Raw genomic sequence first — 26,694 nt, 5'->3', positions numbered from 1 at the left:
TTCTAGCTAGGTTTGCAGTGCTGCTTTTCCATTCCCTCCCTCCACCTAATGAAGTCACTGGAAGGGTAAGAGAAAGGCATGTCTTGCTCTACGGTGGTTATTTAGACATTAACACTTTTTTTTCATCAGTCTCAGTAGTTTTTGATGCCCTACAGTTTGGAACAGAGCTGAGCATACCAGCAGTGCCTAGGACCTGAAACAGCCGCACCACACGTGCTGAAAAACATGTGGAAACCTATGTTATGTTCCTGTCTGTGCCTTGCCCCGCATTGCTGGGGGAAGTAACTGTCCTTTTCTGTAGGATCATAGAATGGGTTGGAAGGATCAAGGATGCTTGATGAGATAGCACTTGGAATTATGTATATGCGTTCAGGATGAGTAAGAACTAAATCCAAACCCGCTCACCTGGGCAGTGTCAGCAGTGCCCTACGAAAGGTCACCCTGTCCCCATGCACTGCCATGGCAGCCCTTGCCACGGTGATGGGGCTGTGCCACTGCAGGCCCTGAACAGAAGCCCTGAATTTGGGATTAGGTCCTGCAGTGCAGACCACCCACACTCCCGGGCCCTCTGCTCCAGGCGGGCAGGCCTCACACCCCGCACTACGGGTTAGTTCAGGCCCCTCAGTGGAGCCTCTTTTGAGGCAAGGTCGGTGCCCGTCACTGCCCGGTGCCGCCCCGCGGGGCTGACGGAGCGGCCACCGGCCTTCGAGCGGGGTCGGCCTTCCTTGAGGTCGGCCTCAATGTCAGAGCGACGGCGCTTCGCCTCCCCCACCCCGTTGCTAAGGCGGTTGCTGCGGCGCCATGTTGGGGGAGCGCGGCGACCCGGAAGTGCTGCCCGGGGTGGGGTTTCCCTTCCTGTGCGGCGGGGCCGAACCCGGCCGGGTTAGGAGGCAGGAAATGGCGGCGGTGCTGCAGCAGCAGCTGCCGGGCCCTCCCGCTCCGCAGTGCCGGGCCCAGGCCGCCTAGAGCCGCCGCGCCAGCGCCGGGCCCGGGCCGCAGCCACGCCGGGCCGGACTCCGAGCACTTTACATACATGAGGTAGCGGGCGGGGCCGGGCGGCGGGAAGGGCGGGCGCCGCCGAGCCGAGGCGCCAGCGGGGACCCGACCGCCGCGGGCGGGGGAGGGGCCGGGCGGCGGGGGAGCCCCTCAGCGTTCCGGGCCGGCCCTGCCGCGGCGGGGGGGGAGCGGCGGCCCGGGCTGGCGGCGGCTGCGGCGGTGGGGGGACGGGGGCGCGGGCTGCAGCGCGGCAGCGGGCGGGCTCCCTCCGGGAGCGGTGCCCGCCCGGGCGGGACGGCGGGAGGGGTTCGCCCCCGAAGGGGCCGCGGCGTTTGCCCAAAAGCAATGTTTTCCCTGTGGAGCTGAGCTTTGACCTCCAGTGCTCGGTACTGTTTGCTTCTGCGGAGCTGGCAGCCCTTTGCAGCCGCCGAGCTTTACAGGCTGGCAGGGCGAGGGGGGGGGGGGCTTTCTCGCTGTTGTATTTTAAACAAATTCTCAGGCTAAAGTAATGCAGCAGAATTGTTCTCCTTAAAGTACTTGAAGAGATTAAGTAGGGGTTGTGTAGTAGCGAAGGATAGCTGGTGTTGGTTATGCTCCACTTGCCTGACTGTCCCTGGGTAAACATATCATTTGATTACTTGGCAATCTGTGGTCTCCCTGTTTCCTCCTGACAAATGAACATATGGAGCTCAGTGTGTATCTTAACCCCGCTCCAGTTTTATTTTTTGCTTTGTGCTGTATTACTGTTGACATGGAAACCAACACCACTTTCTATTCCAGAGAATTGGAAGCTAAAGCTACCAAAGAAGTCGAAAGAAAACTAAGCAGGTAAGATACTCATTTAAATTCACTCCTACAGTTCAGAACAAGAGTTGGCCTTGGGCTAGAAATCATTGTGGGCTTTATCTGCAGCTTTAATCTCATATTAATTGTAAGGATAAAACCCCCCTGAATTTGAAAATGTCCTCTGTTGCACAGAGAAATCTCCGCAATTTTAGCTAATTATGTAGACTAAACACCTTTTTACCATGGTTTCTTTTGCTTAATAACAATATAGGGTTCTATAATAGAATTTCTTTAATAGTATAGATTTTTCAAGAGAAAAATAACTTTTCTGTCCTAAGTTGTAGTACCTAATAATAACTAAAAATGAATGAAGGGTTTGTTTGTTTTTTCCCCCTATACAGTTCAGGCAAATATTGTTGGGAGGCAAGAAATAGTTGTTTTTGGCAAGAAACTTGCTTTGAACTCAAGTAGACTGTATTTTGCCATATAACTATTAGGGTTTTGCCTCTTTTTCCGTGAAGAGTTAAAGGCAGCGCATTTTCCATTAGTATGTAGTTTTTGAGATCTTTATAGAATGGAAGTTCCTTTTTTACATTACTTAGCTTAAGAGTAAAGAAGTAAGAGTTATATTGAATTAAGAATTCTGTGCTAGTAATATATATCACTTTTGTAGTTATTTCTTCTGCACCGTTTATTTTTAGTGGTGACTTTCTTGCAAATATCTACCTCTTTCTATTGTTTACATTCTTTGGTTTTGACTTTTGTCCTACTTTCTTTTTGTGGGTTTTTTTTCCGATTAGACCTTAAAAGGATTTTTGCTAGCAAACCTTTAAGGGGACTTCTACTAGGGCCACTTGAAATATGCTGAAACCCTGAATATATTTAATAGAATATTAGTTTCTGGTACCTTGCTTTTTTTTTTTTTTTTTTTCCTTATTTACCATGCTTAATCAGTCTCCAACTTCCCAATTGATTTAGGATTACACTGTGAAAACTGATTGGCTTTCTCCTGCTGTCAGTGTGTGTCTTCCTTTTTTCTGGTAATATGCTTAATCTCCATGAATATTATTTTCCCTTTTTGTTGCTGAAATGTATGGAATCTTTAAGATACACTTAGCATCTTGCTTTTAAATACAATGTCAAGGTCATTCTTAAATGGACTTTACTTGAAGAGAATGATTTCAAATTGCAACTCTTTAAGTAATCAGTCCACAAAAGGTACCAAAATGCAGTGTAAAATAACAAAAAATATAAGTAGTTGTCATTCTGTGGAAAACACTCAGTGCATACTTGATGCCAGAAGCAGTTTCGGTACTATATTATTTAGATGGACAGAGGGCTAAGTTCAAAACAATATTCTGGTGCAAGTCTTAGTACGTCAGTAGATTTTCACATTTTTATGACCCTGAGCGAGATCTCTTGTCAGGCAGGCGTGGCAGATAGTGATGAGAAATGAAAGTAAACTATAGAACTGCCTAAACTCAGTGTTTTGTGGGGGTTGGGGACAGAACAAGGTTCGCTGAGTAAATTCTGATGTGCAATGGATCTCCATGTTTTCTGGCATGGAGGTATGCGTTTTATTAATTTAAAAGATTCAGAACTGTTTTTAAGTTAACATTAATATACAAGTTGTTTTCAGAAACCTGTATTCTAGCTGGTTCACGTTTAGTGAGGGAGTTTTCATCATATGAGCACATAGCCTGATAAAACTGTGGCCTGCCTACTCTGGATAGGCTTGATTAATTGTTTTACTGTTGTAGAACTCAACAGATAGCCCTCATACTTTCTCTAATGTCATTATTTACGATCTTATTAAATTTGCAGTAACCTAGTCAAATTGTAAAAGAGCAAATATCTTTTCCTGGGAAGGTAAATAGAGCTATGCTACAGTTTTTCTTAATCCAAAATTGCATAGTGTATATATAGACTGTAAACTCCATGGGATGTTGGCATTGCTTCATTTATCTTAAGTCACCTTTGGAGTTTATGCTTATAAATTAATGGATAGCAAATATTCTTTTTTATCCTATCACAAACCCACAGTCTAGGCCAATGTTCCTAGTAAGATAAGTATTACAGCTTTTGCTACAGCTTGCTTATCTAGTTGGAGTGATTACTGTTTAAAACACAGGGTTAGCAATTTGGCTTGTTTGGCCTTTTGGAAAGGAAGTTTCATTTGGCCTGCATTCTCTTTAAAATGCATACATGCCTAGTTCTATGCAAGTGTTCCTGGTCTCAAAAATAAACATAGTGCATGATTTGTGACGGTAATTCAAATGTATTGCACACTGTATTATTGCATAATGTTACAAGTTAAATGTCACCTGCAGTCTACTGCTGAACAAGAACTGTCTGTTATTAACTGGAGAAATGCAAGAGTTAAATTTGGTTAAAATCAGAAGCAGTAAAAATCACCATTTAGTTCTTCTGATTTAAGAAATAACTTTTTAATTCTGTTTGGTAAACAGGGCTTTCCTGCCTCATTTATGTGGAACTGAGAGAAGGTAAATATCTCAAATATGTTTACAGTTATTTTTTTTTCCAAACACGGGAGCTTGACTCTTCACAAGCATGCAAATTATAGGAAAGAATCACACAGTGCTTTCATTCACATGTGTTTCTGCTCTGGAGATTCCATCTGCATTGGTTGCAGATTGTCCATGTTCTGGGAAAGCAAACTTTTTACCTGAAGTCATGTATATCTCTATATTTCATCCATGTATTGTACTAAGTTACAACTGTACAAATTTTTTTTTTTACTCTTCCATGTTAGAATAATGACCATATTTCCGTAAGGCTTTCCTTATTTGCTGTAGAAAAAAAAAAAGAGATGCTCAATGATAGAGGCATAGAGAAACAGTGAGAAATGTCATTTCTGTTGATATTTAAGGACTTGATTTTCTGTTGGGGTTTTCAGGAGTGGGGGTTTTTTTCTGAGAAAGTTCTTATGGGAAGACTTCTGCTGTCAAATGGGAAGAGTTTATTGCAAAGAGACAGCATTCTGTTCATACTTTTCAAGACCTTTGGATATACTTAGGCAAAATTATGCATTCCTTTTTCCTCTACACACATGTTTTCAGGTCACATGTAATTGTCAGGTTGTCCCCGTAAGGTAACTTGCATTTACCTTTTGTTTTTCTAGTCTTGCAGCAAACCCATTGTGCACTATACTTTTTGATTCTGCGTTAATAAAGCTGAAGCAGTCTAGAGTATGGGGCAGTCTTATGGTTAAGATGCTGGACTTTGCAGTTGTTTGGGTTTGTGCATCTGTTACAGATATCCTATAGGACCAGTGTGATTATGGAGAAGCAGTTTAGTCTATCTTCTTCATTTTGCCATTTGTTAAATGAAGATAGGGATTGTTTATTGCTGCTACTGAAGTCTCATGTATTTACACGATAAACTTCTTGGGAAATACATTTGTCTTTATATGCTTGTGTAGCCGTGAATGTTTCAGATGAAGCTGTAGCACAAATGTTACACAAGAACTATGGCGTATTTATAGTGCTTGTAGTTTGGAACATAGTTCTATTGAGCCAGTTTCTGTATTAGTAAAATGGGAAAGATGAGTGTATTCCATGTAATTGGTAGTGGTAGACATGGTAGGTAGAATTCTGTCACTTCATTTTTAGGGTGATAATTTAAAGACTGAGGTATTTAAAAGCAAAAAAGAAAGTAGCTGACACATGTTTACTGATTAATTATTCATTGAAGTAATTGTTTCAGTTTTTAGCTTGGCAGCAGCTCTTCTGTACATTAATAGCTGGAAAGAATTCACACATACACGACATCTGTAAATAAGTGTTTTTGGTTTTTTATCGGTGCCTGAGGCTTTCTTTGGTCCTGTGTAATATGCTGAGTGGTTTTAGTTGCCAGAGTGTTTCCATTTAAGGAACCGATGGGGTTTGTTGGTTTGTTTGTGTTTTTTTGTTAACTTCAAAATACTGGTTTCTATTCCATAAACTTGAAGAGTGCTCTTTTTGGTGTAGTATGCTATTTTGTGGGAATCATTGATAAAGGAATTGGAGGATCCATTTTTAATCAAAATACACATTCTATAATTGATTCTTGTATAATGATGATTTAGTAGAAAATGTAGCTATTTTTTAATAGAAACTAATTTTTATTGGCAGCTGTATGCAATTGTATAATTTCAAAAAATCAAAAGATTAGAGAACTTGTAGCTGAGAATACAGAAAAATTATCAAAATTTAAAAGTTTCAGCAATCTGAAAGTCTGTGTAGAATATCAGACATAGGTTGAATACTAAGTGCGTGCATGCATGCACATTTACTGTCTTTGCAGAATTGTAAAAGATCTTTCAATTCCAGATACTTAAATGTAGTTATCTGGCAGTGTTCCACCTGTAGCATTGCAAGTTAATTTATAACTAGAAGAAAAGCAAATGGTGGAAAGGATTGATTTATTTATTTTCCCCCAAAATTTATTTGCTATATTTGTCACTGGAAATTTTAGAGTGGTTTCAAAAGCCACTGTATATACTCACTTCTAATTCTTTCTTTTATGTTTACTACATGTAGTAAATATGTAAAAGTTAAAAATCCATAAATAGTTAATGCAAAATTTGATGGCTGGGGATTCAGTAGCAGGCGTGTTGTCAGTGTCTCCTGCATCCTGCCATCAGTAAATAGGCTGAATGACATCTGTCCATTTGAGAAATGACTGATCACTATCTTTTTACCTTCAGTTAGTAAGACAGGGCCACTACCAGGTTGGCTAGTGGTTTAACTGGTCTCCTTTGTCCAGTGGCAAAGTGCTTCCCCTGTGTGACACCTGCCCACTGGTGGTCGAGACCAGTGGATGTGTTCAGCATGGAGGACCGTAACAATGACACCAAAACCCCCAGTGTAGTCTTCACAGTGTTTGAAGGGCTTCAAAGGATACCTAACATGCAATGCCTTTGGGAGAATCCCTTCACAGCCTCCAGGCTTCCAAAAGCATTTGTTGGTGATGGAGAAGTGTATTTAAAAATGTGCTAGCACCATCTTGTGGGGCAGCGTGACTTTAATGCGGTCTGAAAGTGATTTTTGAAGATATCTGCTTGACTGGCAAACACTGTACCTGAGCATCTGTAATACTGCTGGCATCTTTAGCAGCATTTGTGGGGAGGCATTTCTAACTGTTGTTGCTAGCTTGAAGAATCCGGAAACCCGATGAATGCAATTCTGTTGCGTAGGTAGTTCAGTTTTGGAGGATGCTAGGTAACTGGCATTAACGGTGAATGGTGACCTGTTTTACTTTGGTGTTGAAATTTGCTGTGTGCAAGTAATATACACTTTCACTCAGAGATAAATATTGAGTTGAAATCATAATAATGCAGTGCTATGTCTTAAATCTTAATTTGTGTCAGAATTCTTCTCGTAACCATAATTTTCTCAGTGAGGCGACTAGAATCGTAATTTTATTGTGGCATAACGTGTTTCCCTTTTGTATATTGTAACAGCAAAGATGGCATGCTGCACAAACATTAATTATTGCATCCTCAGTATGTCTTCCTGAGAAAATATGGTTATACTTGATTCTCCTCTAATGTAAGAATAGAGGTTATATATGTCTATTTCAGCCCACATACTTGTACAATAAGTAAAATATGATTTGATGTAAATATTATCTGAAATGTTTACATTTTGAGCATTACTGCTTTTTTCCAGTTCGCAAGCCAAATAACAAATCAAACCATATAAAATCAAAACTTAAGACGAAGTAGTAATGAATGCTGACTATAGAAGTAAAAATGTAGCTGTTCTTCATTTAACGGCATGTGATAGTAATGAACTAAGACTTCATATCAAAAATCACCAAGAATCACATGGCACTTTCTGTTTTGCCAAAGTGATACCTGTCCTAGAAGATTAAAAAGTCCTTTTTTTTTTTTTCTATTGGCTTGAGTAAAGCATTTTGGTAGTTTGTTGTTGTTTGTGCTGAGGTACATAAAATTGGACTCTCTTTTCTATAAATAACGGTAAATATTTATCTGACAGTCTATTTAAAATTATGCAGATAATGGCAACTTCTATTCATTATGTTCTCAGAGCCGTCAAAGGTGCAGTCTCTCCTGAGAGCAAGATCCATTTTCATTTGGTCTCACTTGAAAATAGAGCACCTTTCAAGTTATGCTATTTAAACTCAAGGCCTTTGCTCCAGTCTCAAATGTGAATTTTGTATGGCGTGGGTATTTTATTTTCAGTTGATCTAAATTGAAAAATAAGGTTTGCATTTCTGCTAAGACCATTTAACCTTGAGCAAGCTAATCCAATTATATAGGAGGAAAAGGAAATTCCCTGTACATGTGTTTTAGTGAAAGCTGGATGACTGATAGGGGAAATAATAGAAGTCTGTTTATATATTCATGTTATGAATCAGATTTTTCAGTCATTGCTTTTTGCTTGGCCAGCTGATGGACCAAGCATGCTGCTGCAAACACTTTTGCCATATGAGGTCAATGGAGTAAATCTACCCAGACGCAGGAAAAAGCCCAGCAAAAGAACTTAATCTTCTGCCTTCGTCCAGTTACTGTGAGAGTGGGTTCCTAGTGTTTCTTGTTATGTGCTGTAAAGTAACATGAAGCTGCTGATAGTTTGTACACAAAGAATAGTATAAAGCGTTGAGTACTTAGCAGGAGTAGGTAGCTATTAAAGTCGAAGATGATAAATGGGAAATACTACATTACACTTCTGTTTCTCAAGGAGTAGCATTAAAAATGTAGCCTGTTTGTTGTATGTTCTAATGGGTGTTGGAATCTGATGCATAAATAGTATCATTTGCTGTCTGTTGAGAGGCCGTGTATTAATGTGTTAGAGAGAATAAAGGAAACTTGCACTTTCAGCTGTCAGAGATGGAAATTCAGGAGTTCTGCTTTAGACTGTGATGACTTAATATGCAAATCTGAATTTTTATTTCAGGTTTATGTAAGAGGGTAGTGAGAATAGGACTACCTTCCTTGAAAGATTCAGTTTTCAATGAAGAACATGAGCAGTAAGGGCTTTACAGTTGTTGTTAGTTAATTGTACAGTGGGTTAGTTTTGCTTTCCAGTCACTGAGATTTAACATTGTAATGGTAATCTAATACTCTTTTAAAAACATGTTATGCACTATAGGTGAGTAATTATTTTTTTTCCCCAAGGGTCACCTAGGGCCCTCATACTAATCGGGGCGGGGGGTGTATGTGTTCTAAGCTGACTTTAATCTGAAATCTCTTAAATACATGAAAATAGAGTGATCACAGTATCATCATTCAGGAGTTTTATTGTTCCTGTGTGGAAACAGAAAAATGATGCTGTGGTAGAATATTCCAGAGAAATTGGTATGTTAGTTGTTAGCATCTGTATTCTAAAAATAAAGTGTAATCTTGTTGATTTAGTTGTAGCAGGATTGATGAGTTACTTTTTTTTTTCTGTGAAAATACTGTTTTGCATTCTGCTTGCTCTTTAAAGTGCTGTAGCTTTCTTCTAAAAGCTGAATGATTTTTCAGTTAATGTAGTCTTTGCATGTGACACACTGAAATTTGTTACACAAACCAAAGTACTAGTGGCTTTCTTAACTCTTAAAATTCTTCTCAGGTTATTAGAAATCCTGTAAATAACCTTTTGTTCCAGTAGACAATCCTAGGTAATGTACTATCCTGCAGTGTTGATAAGTCAGAGGTGTTTAACCTGTGCCCATAGACCTTGCTCAGCTTGCTAGCACAAGTCATTCAGGTGGAATGAGAGGGAGCCGAACTCTTTCCCGAATCTCTGCAGCCTAGCCAGGGCAAGTTTCAGACAGGTTGACTGTGTCTGACAGCAGCAGCCTGTTCCCCAGGTGTCGTCTCTTGCCAAGGTCTTGCAGCTCATCTCACATTAAGATGTGCACACCCAGTGCTGGGTAGACCTGGGGACAAAGTACCCCAGGAAGGATAGCAACCAGAAGCTGCTGCTTCAGAACAGTTACTCTGGATCACAGCTTGCTCCCTCCCTGGATCTAAGTAGCCTTTGGGAAAGAGGATGTCATGGGAAGGTGACAGGAATTCCCATTGCACAGCCTGCTTGTGATGGTGCTTTTTCCTGGGGTGATCCTGGGACAAGGTGGGCAGAGAGCTGCTCACAGAACATCTGTGTTGAACTCGCACTTCTGGGAGTTGTCAGCCCAGCAGCACTTGTGCAGGGTAGTTGTGCATTATGCACAGCAGCAATGAAGTTGTGAGAGGAGAAGGGTTGTGGACACAACTTTTCCTGGCCATGAGAGGACAATATGGTACTTGGCCTTTTCAGTTGGATTAGATGTTTCTTATTCTCGGTGGTACTTAGGAAATACTGTCTTCCTGAGTAGCGAATCACTAACTCTTCTTTGTGTGGAAGTCAACTGTAAATGAATTGTGTATTCTATAAAAAATTAACTGTGGTCTATAGAAGCTATTTTTTCTAGACTGATTTCATACTTACGTGCTTCTTGTATTGTTTACTGGTTAAAAATTGGATTCTTCCAAATTAACTCAAACTGGAGATCAGTGTTACCAACTTCAGTTTGGTTACAAATGCTCAGGATGCAGACAGTGATGGACAAAACTGAGTTGTGCATCACCTTTAGAGTGCACAGATGTCATTGAGGGTTAATCATTATCTCAAAATTTGCAAAGTATGCAAAGGATTACTTTAAATGAAACTGGCCAAGTGTAATTGTTATCTGTAGTTACGTGGCTAACCTCTTAGTTGTCCATGAAATAATTTTTGATACCTAATTGCAAATGCAAGATTGCTTTTTGCAGTAAGATAGTCCTCAATGAATCTTGCAGCTAGATAATAAAACTATGATAAAATGCAAAACAGCCATGTTGTGTTTGATAGTTTGTGATTTGCCTTGCAGTGCAACTGAAATAGAGGGGTTTCAGAAATAACATTTTTAGGGGTTTTTTTTGCATATCTTAATACATCAGAAATAATTATTTTAAAAAAGAAGTAACTAATGCTTGCTCTCTCTTGTTAGAAAATCTTAAAAGACAGAATTTGGTCTGTGGAAACTTTTTAGAGTGGTGGTCGGTCTGTTGTCCACTGCTGTATATGTAGAGTGGAAAGAATACTGGTGGTGTTTGGCTGCTCATTGTTGAAGCATGCTATGGCTTTGCCTCTGGTAAATACCTGCAGTGTCAGACCACTTTTGTTAGTGCATGCAGCATGAGTGGATGAGTACTTGGTACTTGTAACAGTCATCTTAAAGGTGGTAGAGGAGAAGAGGGATGCTGGATAGACAATAAATCAGTGTTACTCCAACAGAAGGGAGGACTGGAAAAAGAAACAGGTAGAGGATGAAAGCAGATTTGCAGTGAGAACAAAGATCTCAGCAAGTGGGGATGAAAACTCATTTATGTTTGTATTAGTTGCTGTACAGATACATGTAGCCATGCTCCAAAGATTTTCTGTGTACAGAGAGAAATCAGAGAAGATACTTGTAACTAAGTAAAGAAATACCTGTTAATTTTGTGCATATAAACCTTTCCTCCCTCCATACAAATGGATTTTTACCATCTAGATAAAGTATAGCCATTGTCTGGCAGTATTAATAGTAATAAAAATAGATTTGAGAAAAATGCTTGAGTTGCCCAAATGCAGTCATAAGATTTTTTTTTGTCTTGTGTGCTAACACTAATAGTCTCAGAAGTTTGTGCGCTATAAATATTTAAAGTGTTGCAGGCTTTTTTCTTCCACAATGAATGTCATGTGAAAGTACTACCATATCTCTTATTGTTTGAAACTAATATTAGCAATAGCCAAGTGGCCGCAAGCTTTGAAATTTAAATATAAGTGGCGTTCTTCTGGCATTGTCCCTAATGGGAGGAGAACCACGTTCAACATCTCGCTGAAGAATCTCACAACGGGACAGAAGATCAGTTTTAAAGTTTAAAGGTAGAACTCAAATGGGCAGCAATAATGTGGTACTCGCCTCTTCCAAAAGGATGGCAGTATTATGCAGAATACAAAATAGAATAAGATGCTGGCTACTATAAAGAGAAGACCTGATGAGCTGCCGTTTAGTATTGCAGTTTAGTATTGCCTACAGTGAGAGGTAGGTGCCATAAGAGCACTGTTTTGTCTAATTAAAAAGTGAGAAAGTTATATGAATTTTCCATAGTGGAACTGGGAACTGGAAGTCACATGTAGATTTAAAAAAAAAAAAGAAAAAGGCAAAACCAAAACTGATGCTTGCATTCATTTTGAAAGGGACTTGAGCTGTGTTGAAAGTAGAATGAACCGATTATTTATATAGCTAAATAAGTAATGAAAGTTTTAATACTTGTGCAGTATCTTTTGTTTTACTGTATTCAATTGACATTGCTTCTGACATATATATAATTATATTATTGGAAACTGGAGGTTTGTAGTTGTTAGGTAGTTTGGGGTTAAAAAGGAGTCCAGTTCTTCTAGGCAGAAGTAAACCACTTATTGACATTGTTAGTTCATTCCCCCCTGTCGTCGTCCGTGTTCCCCCCCCTCCCCACCCCCAAAGTTTTGTATAACAAGTTTGTCTTTTGATAATGTATGTGCAACCATGTGTCATTGAATGAGGGTAACTTTTTTTAAAGGAGATTTTAATACATTCAAAGTAATTGTGTAATAAAATCTCTTCTTCTGTTCTACCTTAGTATGTGAAAAGCATGACAGATAAAAACAATGCTTTTTGTGTTCAAAGATGAATTTTGAAGGTAGGCACTAGCCAAGACCAGTTGTCACGAACAGGGGTGTAAATTCCTTTCAGTTGTTTCTTGGCTTTTTCTTTTGCAACAGTAAATAACCTATGTGACTCTAATCACTTTTACTAACCAGAGATCTCCACAGCAGCTTTGAGTCTGAGCACCTCTTGTTACTTTAGCTGCAGCTGATCAGATAGAAAGTGTGTACAGATTTAGGAGAACACCAGTTACATATGAAATGTTAAATTAAAGGAGAGGACTTACACTGATCTTTGAAGGTTATTCAAAGTGTAAATTTGGTGTCTTCTTCCTTTACTTAAACACATGTGGAATTTGTTTCCACATCCCATTCAAAGTATCATAGAAATCAGGACTTGCCTGAAGGATGTGGTTTGCCCAGTGAGAGAGTAGATGTGCGGTGGAGCTAGTGTTAAGATTCAGGACATCGGAGGGCTGTGTGTTCTAACCTACATATGCTTCAGAAAGAGGTCTGGGAAAACATTTTCCAACTATTTTTTTTTAATGTCGTCCACCTGACTATATGGTCAGGGCTTGTGGGCCAAAAGCTTCCAAGCTTTTGAATTTAGGAACATTCCTGACCCTGAAAGGGCAAAGAAGAGTCTTGCAAGTGGGCTTCCTAGTACAGAAAAATGCTTTATGCTCCAAATCTTGAACTTTGAAGTAACTGACTATTAGTAGGCTTCCTTTCCCTCTGTCTTACAGTGTTCTCATAAAAGCAAACTGCTGCCGCTATCTTATTTTTATATTCAGCTTTATTGTTACTTCTTAAACTTCAGAATCCTTTTTCTGTGAGCAATTTTTATTCTCATGTATGAAACTAACTGATCTTCAGTTGCACATTCCATGTTGTCATGAGCTTTTTGCACCACTAGCCCAAATGCTTTTTTGTCTGCCTGTTCCCGCAGTCTTTTCTGTCAGTTGTGTTTGTGTGGAGTTCACTCTCATTCTTATGCAGAATCACTGCATCTCTCCAAGCGTGGCCTTAACAGAAAAGTTTATTTTTCTTATCCTGAATATCCTATCAGATGTTGGTTCCTACTGACCCTGATATCTTGCAGGTGTGCTTGCATGTCTTCAGTTCTTTCTGCTTTTGATCCTCTCCATGTTCTCCCTTTTGTCTTGCCTTTGCTGAAGTCTGTTTTTAAACAGCGTAATCTGGAAAGGGGTGTTGCTGCTAAGCCCTCTGTTTTAGGTTGTAAAACATTGTATTAAGTGAATTCAGTGTGATACGTTTTGTTTTCACTTTTGTCAAGTTACAGTTTTGTCGCTCATTTAAGCTGCTCTAAAATTGCTCTGCTATTGAAAGCTCTGGTCTAACCATGCTCTTCAGTTCATGTTCCTGCTAGTTCATGTGTCCTTTATATTGTACAGATACACAGCCAGTTGAATTAGCTCACTGCTCAGGCAGGAAAATGTGTATATATTGGTTGTCTCTTGGCAGAGGTAGTGTTTAAGATCAGTGAGCTGATGCAAATTGCTGCATGGCCGTCAAGGCACCAGTGTTGATGCAAAAGGGTACGTGTGGCTGGGGAGGAACCTATTGCCTGGCTTATGCTGAGGGTAGTCAAACTCCGTGCTGGGTCAGAACTGATGGCATGTGACAGTGGGGAAATGCAGTATATGAGAGCTCAGTGTCATACAAATTCATAATAGGAGTAGAGATTAAATAATGTCTGAACTTGCGCTGGCTTTTGAATCAAATTAATGTCTAAGCCTTTATTGTAAGTTTTGGAAAAAAGAAAATCTTCCACGTAGCTTGACACTGCATCTGCTCTTAAAGTTTTGTCACTTGTGATTTGCAGTGAAAGTACATAGTCCCTATAGAAATATTATCCAATTAGAAGTAAAATTCCCCAGTTCCTTTTGTATCAGTGTGAAATAATTGTTCTAAAATGAATCTAAGTGTGTACAGATTGTATTTTGGGAGAGTTAATTACAAACTGTGTGGTTCAGGGATTTAGTGCAAGAAGAGGAAGAACAGTTGATGGAAGAAAGGAAAAAGAGAAAAGAAGACAAGAAGAAGAAGGAAGCTGCTCAAAAAAAGGTATGTTGAACATGAAAAATAAAATCCTGTGCTTATGGGTTACTTTTCGTTTCATTGTTAGTGAATACTGGTTTAGCTGTTGTTATTCAGATGTGTTTTCTTATTAATTTAATGTTTTAAGCTTTAAATGTACTATCAGTTACTTAGTGGTAACTGACACATTGAACATCTTAATTCGCTTTGTGTACAGTTTCTTTAGAGATTAAATATTCTTCTGAGATGACCGTTCTTTTTCCTGATTCTCAGTTGAAGCAGTTTCAAGTTTGAGAACTTCCTCAGTGTTAGTGCATTTATTAGTAGAATAAAAATACCTTTTTTTTTTAAGATAGCGTCTTCCAGCTGTGTCCTTACTTTAAGATATCTTCTTATCCTTCAGTATTGAAACACACGTCATAACACAATTTGCATTAGGGGAGATGGATAAAAATGAAAATATTGACAGCAAAGGTGTTTTGGGATGGAAACATGACAGAAATCCTTGTAAACATTTCAGAATTCCTGTTTCCTGTCAAGATATTGATCATGGCCATTGATTCTAAATATTGACCCTAAGCTTGAGAGGAGCTTGTAAATCTGTTTTTTAGAACACATCCATTTCAGGTTTGTTTGCTAACTGGTGGTAGCAAAGTGAACCTGCTTAACAGTTTTTTCTTTGATTCCATTGACTAATGCAAGATATTTATTGCATCGTCAAAAAATCAGTAGTCAGCTCTCCTGTTTGTTGGCCTAAATAAAGGTGTTCGTTGTGCACCTGTACAAAAAGGTATGTCTACTCTTGCAACAAATCTAAATGGAGGAGTACTCCTAGAAGAGGTATTTGCTCATATTTCAGAATAGAAATTCTTTCCAGAAGCTGACAGAAAAGCTGCATAATAATTTTTGGACCTCAATTCTAAATTTATAACTAATCTTCCTCTTGGAATTCTTTTTTAATCAAAAGTTGTAACAGGAAAGGAGCTGGTTTACTTGTAGAATTTGAATCTTTTAAATAAGTGGCTCTTCATAGCTTTCTGACTTTTGACTCCAATATTTAGTATTTTCTTGAGTTTGAAAGGCATGTTTGAGAGTGAAATTTGTGGAAGAAATAAAAGCATAAATATTTTTTTGGAAGTAAAGAGACTTAGACCTTTGTCTAAAACTGAAAGTTTTGCTTACACTTTCTCCTGCTATGGAGCACCTGCTAGACTGTTCTTCAGAAGCCCCATGTCTTTACTGATGTGCTGTATTCTGAGAGTAACAAAATGTTGAGTGTGTAGACCGTGTATCAGGAATTTAAGCAGCTTCTGTGGACAAAGAATTAGGATGCCACAAGGGTGCTCACGTGCATTCCTGGAGAAGCTTAAACTTGATCTAGATTAAAGAGAATATACCTCTGAAAAACCATGGTAACAAACTACTGCCAGTTAATGTTGCTGTTTAAAAAAAAAAAAAAAGTCCTAGTACAGACATGGCTTGATTCTGGATTAAAATGAAAACTTGTTAATGTAGGTCACAAGGAAGGCAGAATCCCTTTTCTGTTCTGTTAACATTCCTGAGTCGTTTCAGATTGACCAAAATTGTTCTTTTTGTTTTGTAAACTAACTTTTTCTGTTTGACCTCTTAAGAACATACTGTTTTGCATTATCAACCATGGAGTCTCTAGCAAAAACTTTAAAGCCTTTAACTGTGCATCAAGTACTGATATATTTTGGAAGTGCCTAGCCAAAATATGTTCAAGGTTTTTTTTTTTTCTTTTAGAGAATAGCACATTAGTATAAAAAGTAGTCAGTATCCTTGTCCTGTGACTGTTCCCCTTTGCTGATCTCTTTGGGTGCTGTGGATAGGCAGAAACAGAAAAAAAAAAAATGAAAAATCTAAGTTGTCTCACTTTGGTGTTCATGGCTCAAGTGCCAAGCTAATAAATTGATTTTTTTTTTAACTCAAGTCAAGCTAATTTGAGTGAAGCTATGGCAGAATTAAGTCATCTTCTGGTTTGTTTCTATTGCAGCTCAAAACTCAAATGGTTAGAGTAAGCTCTAAACACGTGTATAGGCATGGCAAGCACTGAAAAGGCATCATGTAATCATACTATGGAAGGAAAAGCTAATGCTTGGGGTTTATATATTCTGTAGTTTTTTAATAATTGGAACTAGAAGGAGTGGGAGAACAGCAGCAGTCACCGAGGTGTGATGCTTAACAGAACATACCTTCTCTAAGTTGAGTAGTCCTTGCATCCTGATGCTGAGCAGCTTTTGCGGGACATCAACTGTTGTATTCCATTTACATTATTATAATCGTATAAAAACATCTTTTGAACACTTGGTTCCAAGCCAGCTGCTATGCATACGGTACCCTGGAGTTTGAAGTACATACAAAACTTCTCAAGTCTTCAAAATAATTTTTTAACCAGATTTGTTGAACAAAGAGCAAAATGAAAAGTTGTGGCATTATGTAGTGGCCCCGACTACAGCAACTGCCTTTTGGAAGATGAGGAGGAGGGGCAGTGTTATTGGAGGAGTCAGGGTAATAAGGATAAGATAGGCAAAACTGAAAATGAGGGTGTGGGGTTTTTGATACACTTGTATAAGCAGTCATTGGCTTTATTTTTGCTTTCTTAATTCCAGGGACTGATGCATTACTGTTAGCAGAGTGGGTTTTCTTCAGAAGAGATTTTGAAGTCTTTAGATATTTTTAGCAATCTTTAAGAGCATAAATTAAAAAAAAAAAGCTTATGCTCAAGGTTTCTTGGAAGCAAGAGGCTACATTATGAACTATTGGACAGTATAACAAATTTTTGTATGTATTCTTGCCTTTGTCAACTTAAGTTGAAAAAGAGGTTTTTCTGTAAATGTACTCTTGATTTCCTTGAGAGAAGTGAGGATATGGCTCTGAATAGTCTTTAATAAAATTTAAGTAGTCAGCCTTAACAGTGCTAATATCTGAATCTAACCAAATCTTACATCAAATCAGTGAATCAATAAATTTGTCTTGCATTCACACATGCTCTTTTTTCTATCTCCTCACAGTTTTAATTATAGACAATCGTAGCTTAAGTAGAACCACAAATTTATTGCATACTATGAATATATGCAATATCATAATTAAAATGGGTTGTATACAGCTACCGAAGTGACCATATCAAATTAAATCTCATTTTGCTTTGTCAATAGTACATTTCAAAAGTGATAATTAAGAACATTCTAGTTTCAGACAGGAAGAACTATGATTTGTGCTTTTGAGAGGTCCTTTATTAAGTCAGTTTCACTATGTTTTATAGTTAAAACTGCACAATTAAAGTACACTTCCATACAAGAAATGTTTCTCTCCCCATCTTTATCCTATGATAAAATTTTATTCAAATAGACCTCTCATCTTGGCCATATCACAGGTGTAACCAGCTGAATCTTGAAATCATTATAGAATCATAGAATTGTTTGGGTTGGAAGGGACCTTTAAAGCCCATCTAGTTCCATCCCCCTGCCATGGGCAGGGACACCCTCCACTGGAGCAGGTTGCCCAAAGCCCCATCCAACCTGGCCCTGAACACTTCCAGGGACAGCTTGGCTGGGCAACCTGTTCCAGTGCCTCACCACCCTCACAGAGAAGAATTTCTTCCTAATATCTAATCTAAATCTTCCCTCCTTCAGCTGAAGGCTATTTCCCCTTGTCCTGTCACTCCATGCCCTTCTAAACAGTCCCTCTCCGGATTTCTTGTAGGCACCTTTAGGGACTGGAAGCTGCTGTAAGGTCTCCCCGGAGCCTTCTCTTCTTCAGGCTGAACAACCCCAACTCTCTCAGCCTGTCTTCATAGGAGAGGTGCTCCAGCCCTCAGACCATTTTTGTGTCCCTCCTCTGGACTCACTCCAAAAGGCCCACGTCTGTCTTGTACTGGGGACCCTGGAGCTGGACGCAGTACTCCAGGTGGGGTCTCACGAGAGCAGAGTAGAGGGGAGAATCACCTCCCTTGACTTGCTGGTCACGCTTCTTTTGACACAGCCCAGGATACGGTTGGCTTTCTGGGCTGCAAGTGTGCATTTCTGACTTGTGTTGACCTCATCAACCAAGACCCCCAAGTCTTCCTCAGGGCAGCTCTCAGTCTGTTCTCCGCCCAGCCTGTAGTTGTGCTTGGGATTGCCCCGACCCACATGCAGGACCTTGCACTTGATCTTGTTGAACTTGATGCAGTTTGCACATGCCCACCTCTCAAGTCTCTCCAGGTCCCTCTGGATGGCATTCCTTCTTTCCAGTGTGTTGACCCACCATGCAGCTTGGTGTTGTCGGCAAACTTGCTGAGGGTGCACTTGATCCCACTGCCCGTGTCACCAACAAAGATGTTAAACAACACTTGTCCCAGTACCGACTCCTGAGGAATGCCGCTTGTCACTGATCTCCACTTGGATATCGAGCCATTGACTGCAACTCTTTGAGTGTGACCATCCCGCCAATTCCTTATCCACCAAGTGGTCCATCTGTCAAATCCAGGTCTGTCCATTTTAGAGACAAGGATGTCGTGCTGGACAGTGTCAAATGCTTTGCACAAGTCCAGGTAGATGATGTCAGTTGCTCTTCTCGTATCCACCAACGCTGTAACCCCATTGTAAATGAAAGACTTCAAGCTTCTGCATTTATTTTCTTACTTCCTTTTAAATTTCTAGGTCCCTCCCTCTTCCCCTGCCGTATTCTATAATGAAAGTGGTGGCGGATCTTTGCTTCCAGGCAGTTTTTAACTCAGTTCAAACATCTTAATTTGCAAGTTTAATTCAGTCTGTTTCATGTAGTTATCTTTCAAATTAATTTTGTCTTCTATAATATTTAAACAGCTTTCTAGGCATAAGGAATAATAGGCATGGGTTGGTTAGAGAGACACTTCTGAAGTACATAATTAAATAACTTTAAAATATTTTAAAAGAGGAAAGTCAAAAGCTAATGTTGCTTTATGAAGTGGCACATGCACATGTGTTTTTTCCCTTATCTGCACAAATCACTGACACTTCTATTTTCTTGTTCTAGGCCATTGAACAAAAACTCAAAGGTAAGTTACTTTAAAGTTATTTCTATTCTGTATATTATTTCTGTGTTTTTAAATATGTTGAATCAAATGGGTCACCTGAAAGCTCTTCTCAAAACTAAAAGATGGGATCTTTGAAACTTCGGTTGCACTTTTTCAATGACCACAAAAGACTAGAAGAATAATGGCTGAGGGTTTATTCCAGGGATTGGTGTCTTCAGTTCTTTGTATTTTCCATTCTTAGTTAGTTATATATACAGCACCAGGCATATACATAATACCTTGAGGTCTTTTCCTTGTTTGCCTTTTTTCTTCTTTTTTTGAAAAGTGCACAAACACTCTAACACTTCAAGTATGAGCATGTATAGATCCATGTAATGGATCGTTAGAAACTTAATTTCCAGATATTCTGGGGTTGGGAACTCTTGATAGACAAGTAATTGATATGTCTAGTTTTAACGGACTATTGCATGTGGAGAGTTCATCCTGACAAAATTATCAAGATGACAGTATCTGAAAGCTGTAATTTCCATGTTCAGTGACAGACTGGGAACACTGCAGTTATTCTGAATGTTTGTGGGTTTTATACAGATCTCCATTCCACCTGGCTTCTATAAAGGGGGAAAAAAGATTCTGTTCACTTTTTTTTTAATTCTGACTTCCAAGCTGTTAGTTGGAAAGTGGATAATAATTGTGTAAGTGATCATGTGGAGTGCTTGCTGAATCCCTGTTTTCTGGGAACGTTGGATTTAGTACTTACTTCAGCAGTGGTAGAAACAGGAGCTCAGAAGTCCTGCTTAGTTAAGATGCAATTACTGTTGGAAAAATCAAAAACTGTTTGAAGTGCTGTTGGTAGAGGACATACTGTGCTTGAGAAGCAGCAAAGAAACAAATGAAAGTGTCCATGCCTGAGGTGTGTGTTTGAAGAAGTGTGCTAGTTCACATGTGGTTGAAATGGAGGAGGCAGGTTCTCTGCATAAAAAAAATGCACTGATTCGCCTGCCGAGGGCTGCAGTACCAATTACCAGGTATCAGGAGACACATTTATGTCTAGTTTATTTAAGTGCAATGTGTACTTTACTGTGTGCGTTTAAATGGGGAAAAAAATAAAAATAGATTGAGTAGGACCAATAGGTTTTCAGTGTGTGACAGTGCTCTGCAGAGTGACCGAGGGCAGCCTGTGTTCTGTGTCTTGGAGTTCTCCTGCATGCTTCTTAGCGGAGGCTGATGTTTTGGTTACGGAGTATTGATCGCCTGAGGCAGAGGGAGCTGCCAGAGCGTGGTGGCTTCAGGAGCGTTAGTGCACCGCTGCTATAGCCAATGGCAGGAATGGAAGGTTATGTTCTGTGTGTGCAGCCATCCTGTGGGTTTCATTGGACTCAGTATAGGTCCTGGCCCTTCCAGCCTGACTCTGGTCACTGAAAACAGTTGCTTTTAGGTGCAGAACTGGGTACTTAATAAAAGAGCTGTGGAGGTGTATTATAATTAATAAATACTCTTCGCTTGTTTTTTAAAGCACCCTTTTTCAAGCAGTGCGTGGAATTGCATTTGAAGTACAGACTAAGCATTTGTTTTCTTCTGCATATTCTTGCTGTAAGGCTTCTAAGATAATATACCAGATTTAAAGAACTGTGAAACTGTTTGAGTTTATTCTGAACTAATAAACTATAGCTGAAGTGATAATGAAGGAGGAAAATTATACAATACTTAGCTGTAAATAATAACATTCCATTTTGAATGAACGTTTGACCTATGTACTTATGCTGCACTGGCATCCATGCGTCACATCAGGGACGAGGCTGCAGAAGCAAATGGCTAAAAATAGCGTGAAGATGGGAGGGCAGTAATTCTGCTCAGTAGGCTACCTGATGGTAATCTTCAAATTGAAAGAAAATGCCTTTCTTTTGAAGGACAAAGTTAATATTTCCCTTTTTTATTTCCTTTTTTTTTATTTTCCCATTTTATCCATGGATGCCTAATGTTTACTGATGGAAGTATTAAGTTCTAACTTTAATATTACATTATTATTAAAAGAGTATTTCAGGAAGTTTAGCAGGAATTTAGAGTTGTCAAAGGCACACAAGCTGGCAGTCCTGAAGAAGAACAGAGGGGATTCAGATATGCAACTTTTTGCAACAGTTTCTATAGGAACAAAATTCGTTGCTTATGTTGCACATAGCTCTTTCATTGTTTCAATAGTTTTGCCTACTTGTATTCAGGATGCAAATTAATGTTTCATTAGTTCCTAAGTTTCCATCACGTTAATATCTTAAATAATTTATTCTGTGCATGAGCTGAAGATAAAATACCAGAGTATAGGATCTCTAAATAATTCAGAATTATGTTCCTTCTTTCAGAAAAGTAGCTGGTTAAGTGGTGGGGGCGGGTAGGGATGTTATTTCTTGTTTTTAAGCGTAGTTTGGATGGCTCCAAAATGTTATTTTAGATAAGGTAGACGTTGTTGTTGTACCGGCTGAAGTAGCTACCAGTGTGAATGTAAAATTATAAGGCTACCTTCCAAGGAAGTTAATAGTGCTGATTTTTTTTTTTTTCCCTATTCAGGATAGGGAATGGAAGTAATGAAGATGATGCTAATGTAAATCTCTCTGATACAAGTAGCATTTTAATACTGTAGTATTGCCATTAAAAATGCATGTATGTCATTCCTGTGGATTTCAAATATTCTAACCTGTCTAGTTTTATACATCTGGTTTTATTAAAAGAGAGAAGAGGAACTTCATAGGAGTTAGAGATGAATGTAATATTTAGTTGCTAAGTGGACGGTTTCTCTATTTGTGCAGCAGCTAGCATAACAAATCCATACGTCGACAAGTGTCCTCCAAGTGCTCTTGTACGAGGTATTTTAGGAAAAAATAAGTATTATTTGAAAGTCCTTATTTGTTGAGAATACCGTAGAATTGTCAATTGTTGTGGTATTCCTTATAGCTTGTCAAAATATGTATTTTTTCCTGTGGTTTATGTCAGTACTATTAAGATGGACAAATCAATCTATTTACGCTGGATTTCTGCTAAAACAGGACTCTGCAAACTGCACTGTGGCCACCAGTAGCTAATGATAAGCCAAGCACTAACGTAAATGCTATTTCAGAAGAATGTTTGAGTTTTGTTGTATATGCTCACTTCAGTAATTGTGGTGTACTTCTACAGAATGAGATTTCATTAAGAGATGAAATATCTTTTTGCACACGCTTTAGTGTGCGTACATAATACCCTGGTGAAGTAATTTATAAAATTTGAACAGTAATGTTGATGCCAGTGTTGTGGTTAGTTGTTCTGAATGCTTTTGTGCTTTGCGAAACAGTATGAGCTAGAGCTGAAAACATCTGTCAATCTTCAGTTCAGAATTCTCCTGCTTTGTAGAAGGCAGAGGCATAAAGTACTACTTTTATTGCAGAACAGAATAAACTTTGAATCAACCACTGAAACGGAAAGTGCTTTTAAAAATAGCTGGGTGTGGAATTGAAATCTTTGACTCATATTTCCCACCTTGGAAACTTCTTATTCATTTTCTTTTCTGTGAGGCAAAATTGCCCGAATACACTAACTCTTCTGTTTTTTGTTGGGTTTGTGGTTTTGTTTTTTTTTTCACTTGCCTAACTATGCTTTTCCTGATTGGAAAAACTGTTATGTTAGCTTTTAAATCTTGAAAGCGAATAGCGAACATGAATGGAATAAGAAACGCTCGCTGTTAAAATTACCCGTAGGAATGGCATACAGCTTACCTTTGTGCGGATCTTCAGGGGTTAATGAATTGGCAAACAGTTAGATATTTTCCAGATCAGCTAGCTGAGCTTACAGCTGCGGCCATTTTTCCACAACGAAAATTCTAGCACTACATCTTATGTGTGTCAGCTTGAAAGCCAGACTTCCTCTGTTTGCCCTTCAGCATTCCAGCACTGACAACTCTTTGGGGCATGACATGCAGGCAGAGAGCATTACAATACGTTTTTAAGAGGTCAGCTTCAGCAGCAGCAAGAAGAAACATTTAAATGACAGCTTGGTGCTGTTCTTTGTGTGGTTTAGTAGACGTTTTGATCTGTGTACGCTGATTTTGTGCGAGTGAGAAACTGTTTTCCATCTGCATTAAAGTTATTCAAACAGCTGCCATTTTTTTTTTTTTTTTTTTTTATTGGAGGGGGAGTTTAAGTCACTGGGCCCCTACTCCAGGAGGAGTTGGCAGCCAGCACTCCTGGAGCAGTAAAATGACACCATGCTTCTCCTCCATTTTCTAATGAAATCTGCAGAGTGGGAAAGCAACACAAGTTGGAAGCGTCTTTCTTTGGAATCTCTCTGTAAACTGTAACTTCACCATCCCCTGCTTTGTGGGTTTTCAGCAGGTTTGTTCTTTATGAAAATCTGTCATTTTTAATATTCGTTTCTGTAAACTTGCTATTACTAGTCAACTAAATTAACTGTGATAGACTGTAAGTCTGTTAATATTATCTTTCTGCCTTAATGTGATTCAGAATAAAATACTGGTGTGCAGAATAAACTTTTATTAAACAAGCAACTTGTTTGTAACAAATTAAAATATTAAGGTAATAATTAAGGGGTGTTGGAATTTGTAGTAGCCATATTGGAATATTAATGTATTATTTCGTCTTCTGAGAAGTTGTGGACCAGAAAATGTTGGACAGGGTAAATTGTATAGCTTGATACTTACTCTGTGGTACTTAGGGAAGTGAAGGGAAGGGAATTCTGTTGCACTTCTCATTAATTTCCGTTTGAAATTAACATACAAATGTAAACTCTGCATAGTCTTTATAACTCTATTATCTGGTAAGATTTCTATTTAGTTTGCTGATCATAGTAGAAAGAATTACAATATTTGCTAAGGAAATGAATGCATAGAATGTATGAGAAATATTTTCTTAAACTGTTTGTGAAGTCTTGTTGATGTCGTAGCTTAGGGGCTGGCTTGGCAGAAAGTAGCTTGTTTATTAGTTGCACTCTTTTATAGTCAAAAGTGATTCGATAACAGAATCCAATGGACTTATAGGTAATAATATGCACTTTTTCTTACAGTAGCTTTAGTTAGGAAAGTAAAGTAGTAATGTTGCTGCGTTGCAGTAGCATGTTTAAGGCAGTATTGCAACTCTGGACGTCTCATGGAACATCATATAGAAATGATTTTACTTTATCTGAGAGGAGCAATTGTATGTGAACGGTAGCAGTAGTGTAGGAAACCTGAGTCTTATTGACTGTGTTACGAGGTGTTGTATGTTAGATTAAAAATCTCTTCAAGCGAGGTGTATTTTCCACTTAAGCTGACAATTAAAAAAAAAAAGCTTAAATACAGTATGCAGAAGGCTGAAGGATGTATGTGTCCCTAAGTGGTGCCATTACTGTGTAGCTACTTTGTTGGCTTGATAACGATATACTGGCTGCAAAAGTGGTTGTTTTCTGTGGATCACTGTCAGCATCCCTCAGGTGTAGGATGAACTGTGCTTTAAACTGTAAAGAGCACTTAGTGTGAATCAGTTGCAGCAGAAGGCATTTTGATAGATGAAAAAGTTAAGATTTGGCCAGTAGTTAGACAGATTGGGGTATGTGATGAAATTTTTTTTTTAACTTCAAAGCTTGTTGCAGTACCTAGACCACAGGAATGTGCTAAGTTCTTATGCATTAAATGATTGACAAATTTTTAGCTGTTTGCTAAAATAGCCCCCCCCAAGGCTTAGTCATTTTCAGTTATTTTAATTATTTCTAAACCAGGAAATTTGAAAATGACTACATGGAAATAGATTTGTTTAAGACTTCTTCATATTTGTGAAATTCAGTTTTGATCATTATATGCATTTTGATGCATTATATGCATTATATGCATCAAAACATTGTGCAAGGAATCTGATCTGTTACCTATTTTTTAAATATAGGTAACAACTTCAATTGATGGAATCTGATACTGTGTTGGTGATTTTTATCAACTTGCCAATTTATCTAATAGCTTTTGAATCCCTTCTATTCCCTGTGCTCTGTACATTAAATTGACTTATGTCTTGGCCATTCCTCTCCTTAATTCTGTCCTTCTCCAGTCAGCTGTGAAATAGAGAGAGCTGGGTCACTGCTGTGTCAGAGCAGGGGAGATGGTGGGGCTGTGGAGTGAGTGTGTCGGTGAGCAGATGAAGCTGGCTACTCCTCCTCTTCCCCTTCAGACTTCTGTCAAAGGCCCATATCTGGCCACCTGTGAAACAAGGACGTCCCTAAAATTTTTCTTTTCTACTTTTTTTTCAGTAGCCTAAATATAATATTCCCTTAAAACACAACTCAGCTGCTGATTCTTAGGTGGTGTTTTATTCTAAAGGCCTTCATGTTTGTGTTTTTCAAAATATGTAAGTGTGTATTATAGTAGAAATTTTAAAAAATGTAGTCATAAGTAACACTGACAGTATTCAAATTGATTCTTTAAACAAAAGTTTAAGGAGTTTGCTTTCATTTCTTTTTAATGCTGCATTACATGTATCTGTTCCTGAAAGCAAATGATAAAATGGTCTTTAAACAAAACAAAAAAATTTAAAAAGCCCCAGAAAACTACATTTTCAGTCATGTAGTAACAATATTCTAGCTGCTGACATGCCAGGAAATTGTTAAATGGAACACAGCAGGGAAATGGTGTAAGGATGCTGGTCTTAAGCCCCAAGTTGTGTACGTTTAGATGCTGCCAGTGTATAAAACTATTCCCGAAGATAAATACAGCCTTATAGTAACTGAAACCTGATTTGTCATCGGGCGCCTCCTCACCCAGCAGTGCAGAGCGAGAGCTCTTGCTGGTCCCGAGCAGTAGTACCTGCCTCAGTTTCCCCCTTTCTTAGCACACAGGGTTGGTCCTCTTCCGTAGCCTGCCACCACCTTAGAGGTGCCGTTGAAGCAGTTTGATGGAGCTGCATCCTGAACTCTTCTCATAGGATCTCAGTGAAAAAAATGTGGGGATGAGTTCTTAACCTGGGTCGCTTACCCCCTCCGTTGGCTGTACAGGCCCAGAAGGGGTTGTGTTGCTGGGGATGGAGTGACCTGTAGGTCGTAGAAACCTCTTTATAAGTTTGTCACCAGAGGAGTTGCATTACCAAGCCGTGCCCTTGCTGTTAGCAGCAGGAATGACGCACAGATTAAACTGTTTTTTCTTTCAGTAACTTCTAAAACAGCCAGTTTCATTTT

General features: G+C 38.9%; 1 protein-coding gene across 11 annotated transcripts in view; it reads left to right on the top strand.

Annotated features, from left to right (window-relative positions):
* The first annotated feature begins 873 nt into the window (after positions 1–873).
* TNRC6A (trinucleotide repeat containing adaptor 6A) overlaps positions 874–26,694 on the top strand; it is a 54,923-nt gene continuing 29,102 nt past the window's right edge. For 6 of the 11 annotated variants that reach the window (XM_054842449.1, XM_054842447.1, XM_054842446.1 and 3 more), the window contains exons 1-5: positions 906–1,038; positions 1,777–1,824; positions 4,251–4,286; positions 14,441–14,531; positions 19,521–19,542. In XM_054842449.1, coding sequence (XP_054698424.1) covers positions 1,034–1,038; positions 1,777–1,824; positions 4,251–4,286; positions 14,441–14,531; positions 19,521–19,542 — 202 coding nt within the window. In that variant the 5' untranslated portion in view covers positions 906–1,033. Of the gene's footprint in view, positions 1,039–1,345; positions 1,383–1,776; positions 1,825–4,250; positions 4,287–14,440; positions 14,532–19,520; positions 19,543–26,694 lie in introns of those variants that run through there. The other 5 variants (XM_054842451.1, XM_054842450.1, XM_054842441.1 and 2 more) reach the window with 3 other exon arrangements.

This window comes from Grus americana, chromosome 15 (genome assembly GCF_028858705.1).
Source record: "Grus americana isolate bGruAme1 chromosome 15, bGruAme1.mat, whole genome shotgun sequence".
NCBI lineage: Eukaryota > Metazoa > Chordata > Aves > Gruiformes > Gruidae > Grus > Grus americana.
Note: the sequence above shows the minus strand (reverse complement) of the source record. Positions and strands in the feature narration are given on the sequence as shown.